Source organism: Bubalus kerabau, chromosome 6 (genome assembly GCF_029407905.1).
Source record: "Bubalus kerabau isolate K-KA32 ecotype Philippines breed swamp buffalo chromosome 6, PCC_UOA_SB_1v2, whole genome shotgun sequence".
Taxonomy (NCBI): domain Eukaryota; kingdom Metazoa; phylum Chordata; class Mammalia; order Artiodactyla; family Bovidae; genus Bubalus; species Bubalus kerabau.
The window spans coordinates 69578932-69586956 of NC_073629.1; the positions used below are offsets into that span (position 1 = coordinate 69578932).

At 41.6% G+C, this 8025-nt stretch overlaps 1 protein-coding gene across 4 annotated transcripts in view; it reads right to left on the reverse strand.

The window, feature by feature from the left end:
• The window catches only part of ACADM (acyl-CoA dehydrogenase medium chain), a 35427-nt gene extending 30399 nt beyond the window's left edge, over positions 1–5028 (reverse strand). For 2 of the 4 annotated variants that reach the window (XM_055585451.1, XM_055585448.1), the window contains exons 1-2: positions 4881–5028; positions 1411–1498 (exon numbers count right to left, since the gene is read on the reverse strand). In XM_055585451.1, coding sequence (XP_055441426.1) covers positions 1411–1498; positions 4881–4910 — 118 coding nt within the window. In that variant the 5' untranslated portion in view covers positions 4911–5028. Of the gene's footprint in view, positions 1–1410; positions 1499–4121; positions 4268–4880 lie in introns of all 4 variants that reach the window. The other 2 variants (XM_055585449.1, XM_055585450.1) reach the window with 2 other exon arrangements.
• Between the last annotated feature and the right edge of the window lie 2997 nt (positions 5029–8025).

An 8025-nucleotide genomic window follows, 5' to 3' on the forward strand; every position in this document is an offset into this window, starting at 1 on the left:
AATACCAGACCCCCTGACCTGCCTCTTGAGAAACCTATATGCAGGTCAGGAAGCAACAGTTAGAACTGGACATGGAACAACAGACTGGTTCCAAATAGGAAAAGGAGTACGTCAAAGCTGTATATTGTCACCCTGCTTATTTAACTTAAATGCAGAGTACATCATGAGAAAACGCTGGGCTGGAAGAAGCACAAGCTGGAATCAAGATTGCCGGGAGAAATATCAATCACCTCAGATATGCAGATGATACCACCCTTATGGTAGAAAGTGAAGAGGAACTAAAAAGCCTCTTGATGAAGGTGAAAGAGGAGAGTGAAAAAGTTGGCTTAAAGCTCAACATTCAGAAAATGAAGATCATGGCATCTGGTCCCATCACTTCATGGCAGATAGATGGGGAAACAGTGGACACAGTGTCAGACTTAATTTTTTTGGGCTCCAAAATCACTGCAGATGGTGATTGCAGCCATGAAATTAAAAGACGCTTACTCCTTGGAAGGAAAGTTATGACCAACCTAGACAGCATGTTGAAAAGCAGAGATATTACTTTGCCAACAAAGGTCCGTCTAGTCAAGGCTATGGTTTCTCCAGTAGTCATGTATGGATGTGAGAGTTGGACTGTGAAGAAAGCTGAGCACTGAAGAATTGATGCTTTTGAAGTGTGGTGTTGGAGAAGACTCTTGAGAGTCCCTTGGACTGCAAGGAGATCCAACCAGTCCATGCTAAAGGAGATCAGTCTTAGGTGTTCTTTGGAAGGACTGATGCTGAAGCTGAAACTCCAATACTTTGGCCACCTCATGCAAAGAGCTGACTCACTGGAAAAGACCCTGATGCTGGGAGGGATTGTGGGTAGGAGAAGGGGATGGCAGAGGATGAGATGGCTGGATGGCATCACCAACTTGATGGACATGAGTCTGAGTGAACTCCGGGAGTTGGTGATGGACAGGGAGGCCGGGCGTGCTGTGATTCATGGGGTCGCAAAGAGTTGGACACGACTGAGCAACTGAACTGAACTGATATATTGAAAAATGGCAGGAATATATATACATGCTGCTAATACAGATGTACTACAGGGAACTACAGCTGAAGAAGAAAACAAGATCAGAAAGGATGGGTGTGACTAACAGTGAACAATCTACGGATGGTGACAGACATTACTAAGTTTGTTTACCAACATATTCCAGATAATTACATATAAAAAGTCACATATATGGACTTCTTTGTTGATCTAATAGTTAAGACTCCAGCTTCCGCTGCAGGGAATACGGGTGTAATCCCTGGTCAGGGAACTAAGATCCCATATGCCATGTGGCAGCCAATAATAAATAAATAATGAAACAGAAAGTCTTTTTTAAAAAGTTTCATATATATAACAAATATAAGTTTAAAGTCAAAACACAAAACAAAATATACCAAAACTAAATCCTGATCCTGGCTCACGTTGTAGGGCAGTTTTTGTATGTTGTGATCTCCAGTCAAAATGAGAAAGACTTCTCAGTACCTGTAAAGAATAATTTTATTACAATAAGTTTGGGAATTTAAACATCAGTCAAGTAGAATACTGATAAGTATTTACAAGTAAACAGAGCAACTTGTTTGACCATATTCAGGAACACAGTTTAAGTCATTACTTAAATGCCTTCAACCATAATTTGATTTTTGTATTAAGTCAATTATCAGATGTTTTAACACCTATCATAAAGGAAATTCTTCTTTAAAAAATGCAATGCAAATAAAACTAATCAGTAGCTTTGCACTACTAAAATGGAATATTTCCAAGACAAGTAAGAGTCAGGGGTAGTAGTAGACTTAGAACCACTGTCCCAGAAATCTCACCTTCCAGCACCAGAACACCTTGTAACTGGGGAATTGCAATGGGGGGCAAAAATGAAATAGTATCACTCTACATTCAAGAGTTGCCTCATTCATCAACTTTGGTTCTCTGTCCCTGGTAGCCTCCCAAGAATATCTCTGGGAATCTTCCCCTTGAAGCACTCCATTTTCTAAGATATCTCACTTTAACAAAACAAATTAGCCTAAGCATGTTATATATTTTCTTCTGTTGTCTGTAAGTATTCTTAGAATGTTCTGAGGCAAGCCAGCACACTATGGTACCCACCAGTCTTGTAAATGAAATTCTACTGGAACACAGTCAATCCACATTGTCTATTGCTGTTATCACAGCAGAGCTGGGAAACCACATGGTCCACAAAGCCAAAAATATTTACTCTCTCTTTACAAAAAAGTTTGCTAGCCCTATTTTAAACCATTACTCAACTATTTGTCTTAATTTCTGAAATCTACTCATTTCTTCAAAAAGATATATAAAAATATAATCAGATATTACTTTGCAACCTATTTTTATATTCATAGAAAGAAAGGATATAATCAGGTATTGTTCCTTTGCAATCTATTTTTATACTCATAACAGTTCAATATACACAAAAAGTAACCACTTGCATTTATTAAAGTTATCAAACTGGAAACCATACTGGAACTCGAGTAAATGTTTAAGGAGAGCCAAAATTACACAATTTACAGTTTAAGGAATTTGACAGAACTAAATTTTACTAAGCTAGACATTGAAAGAAAAGAGAAATTCAACAATCTACTAAAAGATGAAGGACTGAACTTATGTTTTTCAAAATCTGTGAAAAGAAACTGTCCACTTTGTAGATAACAACTTCAACTTGTAAACAGAATTACCTGCATGTGAAGTGACAATATAGACTATCAAATGTATTAATTTAAATAACCCTTTCAATAATATATTTTATACTACAATTTTTTTTTAATTATAGAATATAAAAATTCACATTTTCTTTGTAATTTTCATTAATTTTATTTTGGAGTTAAAACTTGGTTTCTCAGGTACTCATTGTCCACCAAACCTATTCTTGTTCAGTCACATTCCATGTATTAATGCACCTGAATCTGAGTCAATCCTAATACTAAGGAATTATTTTTATTCCTATTTTGTATATGAAGAAACTGGGGCTCAGAAAGGTCAAGTAAAATTGGCCAAGGTCACTCTTCTATTAGGAACCAGGATTATTACCTTAACATTTACGATGAAGAATTCGTGCCATACTGCTATACTGCTCTTTCAATTCAAGTATCCTAATTTGCTATTAGATTCTATAAAGAAAAAAAAATTGCACGAAAATGAAACTAAAAACCTCTTCTAAATGTGTGTTTAGACAGCATGGCACAAAATCAGACCTCACAATATGGGTAAATGGTTTGCTGAGATTTTAAATAAGGAATTATCAGTGTATTTAAAGTAATTTACAAAGAGTTCACATATGACCTACAGGAAAATCTGTTACATAAAACAAAGTATAAAGGTAGTTACAGCCAGGGAACAATGTCCACAAACTTGTTTATTAACTTCTTCCCAAACCTGGAAAATGAGGTTAACCTTATTGGGTACCTGTCGAGATGATCAAAATAAGTTAATGTCTTGGAAGCAAAACCGTTTATAAATGTTATTAACTCTGGGTTCTCTGCTAGAAACATGGAATTCAAAACCTCCAAGGGCAGCAACTTTAATCAACCATTAACTTTGCAATAACAGCACAGCTAAAATTGAAAACTTTTGCCTATTTCTTAGGAATTAAGAGTCTGAGTTTTATGGGAGTGTCAAAGTGGCCTAAATTTTCTGGATCAGGTTTTTCTGTATCTATTTCGTCCCCGCAACAACCCCCCACCCCCCACCACCTGCCCCCTCCCCGAGATTGAGAAATCCAGGTCTTTTTTCCTGGTATCAGCATGTAAAATCATTTTTTAAATCCCCCAATTTCTGCCTTCAGCACCCATTAACTTGTATAGCAATGACAAATACTGGGCAATAACCCATTAGAATTACTCTGAACCCGATTCTATTTTGGTACAAGACATAACTTTCTCAATTATAAATAACATATAAATGGCAATAATATTTAAAATAGCGAACTGTATCTAGTAGCTGAGACAACTTAAAATCTGTGAGACACTAGAATAAACAGACGAGCTTCACAGCAAAGCTCTGGGATTTTCTTTTCTCCTTTATTTACACGTACACAACCTGGAAGCGCCTCCCTCCATACTTTAAAACCAAATGGATATTAAAATATATTAAGTACCCTAAGGAGCACCTGCTCCATTTTCCTTTTCCTCGTTACTTGGCGGGCACCCAAGGTGAAGATTATCTGAATTCTGCACTTTGTAGTAAATACATTATAGAAGACTTCCTTATTAGTGTAGGGACTGAGAGCCAAGAGAGAGTGTCCTACAAGAGATAATAAACTAGTTCAGCAAAAACACGGTTGTAATTTTTAGGCCCTGACCAATTAAAAGACGGGTTTACTTCGGGATATGACAGGATTCCTCTGGGAAATCTTTGGAAGGTTCTCGGGCCAGAGAAAGAAAAGAGATATTCTGAAAAGGGGACGCCATCTATATATGGGCCAATTGCCAAGGAGATACGGAAACTGAAAACCCAGAAAGCGTTCTGTCCCACAGTGCGAGGAATGGGTAGGCGCGAAAGCCAGGCGAGGGTCCGGAATCCTGGTTGCTACCAGGAGCGGCGGCGAAGGCAATGGCACCCCACTCCAGTACTCTTGCCTGGAAAATCCCATGGACAGAGGAGCCTGGTAGGCTGCAGTCCATGGGGTCGCTAAGAGTCTGGCACGACTGAGCGACTTCATTTTCACGCATTGGAGAAGGAAATGGCAACCCACTCCAGTGTTTTTGCCTGGAGAATCCAGGAGCGGGGTAAAGAGGGGCCAAGGCGCCTGATGATTGGGCTCCTTCCTTATTACAACCTCCCACCCCGCCCGGCCCCCTCCCGAACACCACAACCTCCACTTCCCACCGGCGCCGAGGCCTGCTCTTCCTCTCACCCCACTGCTTCGCCTAAACAGCGCGATCATGGTGACTGCCGGTCTGGTTCTGCAGTCTCTAACCCGTTTGTGCCAACTCCGCGGACGCGCCTGGCTAGGGACGCCTCTGCCCCTGCCTATATTATGTCCCCGCCCACCCGCAAAAGCTGTGGGCGGGGCCTCAGTTGGAAGGGACTAGAAGGAAAACGAAAGACGGCGGAGGGGGCAGCCTGCGCGGCTTAGTTGAACGCATGCTCAATCGGCAATGGCCCCCCCCCCCTCTGCGGCCCCCGCCATCTTGGAGGGAGGTCTAATGTGCTCTAGGTGCCTGACGGGACCCAATGAATTTCCCTGAAAAAGCATATCTTCCCGTCGGTCCTTTGAATTCAGTCGACGAGCCATGTTGGGGGAAGACTGAGGCTGACAGCTGTGCGGAGTCAGAACCCGGAGGGCGAACGTTGTCGGGGGTGGGGCTGGGGAGGGCGGGATCTGGGCGGACTGCAGGCACCCAGCCTGGAGATTAAAGGGTCACGTACCAGGCCGAGAATCTGGGTGAGAGGGCTTGGCGAGGAGTTCGGAAGAAAGGCGTCTGCTGTTTTCGATCTTGACTTTTATCCGGAGACACTATCAGACTCAAATCGTTTCTGCTTCGAGGGGTCATTGGGTACTTTTCTCTGAAACACTGGACCCAAAGCAGAAGGATGTTCTGTGGATTAAATCAAAGAGGAATGTAATCACTTGAGATCACATTTCTGAGTTTTCCCAAGGCTATTTATTACTATGCATGAGTGTGGAAGTAAGGGTACAAGACGAACCTATCTTAAATCTTCTGGCTCAGCCAGTGAACTTGAATGTCTGCCTGATTAGTTCTATTTAGACGTGATCTCCGAGATAACTAGGATTTTCCTGGTGGTTCAGACGATAAAGGCGTCTGTCTACAATGTGGGAGACCCGGGTTCGAGCCCTGGGTTGGGAAGATCCCCCTGGAGAAGGAAATGGCAATCCACTCCAGTACTATTGCCTGGAAAATCCCATGGACACAGGAGCCTGGTAGGCTACAGTCTGTGGGGTCGCAGAGTCGGATACGACTGAGCGACTTCACTTTCACTGAGATAACCGTGGTGTTACAATGCCTGGCAATTTGTAAAGCTGTGTATTTGTGAAAGCCAGTAAAAACCCAGTGCAAGTTGAGCGTATGAATGTTTCCCAGGATTCCTAGTACTTTTCATTTTTGTTGGCACCATCGTAATTTAGGGGGCTTCCCTGATGGCTTAGATGGTAAAGAAGTCTGCCTGCAGTGGAAGAGCCCTAGGGTTGGATCCCTGGATTGGAAAAATCCCCTGGAGAAGGGAATGGCTACCCACTCTGGTATTCTTGCCTGGAGAATGCTGTGGACAGAGGAGCCTGACAGAGCTACAGTCAATGGGGTCTCAAGAAGCAGGACATGGCTGAAGGACTAACATTTTCAACACTTTAAACGTTCATCCTAATTTAGGCCCTCATTGCTCACCCCTAAATTTTGAAGACCCAATACAGCCTAAATAAATAAATACGTTTTTTAAAATAAAATAACCAACTGGGTAAAAGAGAATCATCTCAACATCATAAAGACTTTGTCTTTCTAAAATGAAAATCTGAAGGTTGCTAATTTTATCATCTTCCCTGTCTTGTTATTTGTAGGATAGAGTGAAAACCTAATTGTCTAACAGGAAAGAACTTTTAATTCCTAGCCCATCTGATTGCTCCACCTCCTATCTCTCCTAGTTCTCTAGTATGCTTTTTGCATGAACTAATCCCTCTGTACATAATACCCTGCCTCTTGGATCTCCCATCTGATTTTTATTTGTCCTAAGGAAAGGCAGCTCAAATGTCACCTTTGGTGAAATTCCCAGAGCTATCTGTCAAATAAAATAATTTCTCCTGTGTGCTCTTTGTACAAACCTTTTTTTTTTTTTTTTAACTTTTTGTTTTGTATTGGGGTATAACCGATTAACAATGTTGTGACAGTTTCACGTGAATAGCAAAGGGATTCAGCCATACATATACATGTATCCATTCTACCCCAAACCCCACTCCCATCCAGGCTGCCATATAACATTGAGCAAGGGTCTATGTGCTGTATAATAGATACGTGTTTGTTATCCATTTTAAATATACCGGCGTTGTACAAACCTCTTTTATAATGTTAATAAAGGGTTAGGCCCCCACATGGCCCGGTCTCTACAGAGTTATATACACATAGTATAAACATGAAAGTATTAAATACGAGGAATTGTAATCTTTACTTACATTTCTCCAAGAAAATTGTAGACATTCAATGTATAATCCGTGGTTCAATTCAGTTCCGTTTAGTGGCTCAGCCGTGTCTGACTCTTTGCGACCCCATGAATCACAGCACGCCAGGCCTCCCTGTCCATCACCAACTTGTGGAGTTCACTCAGACTCACATCTATCGAGTCCGTGATCCCATCTAGACATCTCATCCTCTGTCGTCCCCTTCTCCTCTTGCCCCCAATCCCTCCCAGCATCAGTCTTTTCCAATGAGTCAACTCTTCGCATGAGGTGACCAAAGTACAGGAGTTTCAGCTTTAGCATCATTCCTTCCAAAGAAATCCCAGGGCTGATCTCCTTCAGAATGGACTGGTTGGATCTCCTTGCAGCCCAAGGGACTCTCAAGAGTCTTCTCCAACACCACACTTCAAAAGCATCAATCCTTCGGCACTCAGCCTTCTTCACAGTCCAACTCTCACATCCATACATGACCACAGGAAAAACCATAGCCTTGACTAGACGAACCTTTGTTGGCAAAGTAATGTCTCTGCTTTTGAATATGTTATCTAGGTTGGTCATAACTTTCCTTCCAAGGAGTAAGCGTCTTTTAATTTCATGGTGTCAGTCACCATCTGTAGTGATTTTGGAGCCCCCCAAAATAAAGTCTGACACTGTTTCCACTGTCTCCCCATCTATTTCCCATGAAGTGATGGGACTGGATGCCATGATCTTCGTTTTCTGAATGTTGAGCTTTAAGCCAACTTTTTCACTCTCCACTTTCACTTTCACCAAGAGGCTTTTGAGTTCCTCTTCACTTTCTACAATAAGGGTGGTGTCATCTGCATATCTGAGGTTATTGATATTTCTCCCAGCAATCTTGATTCCAGCTTGTGCT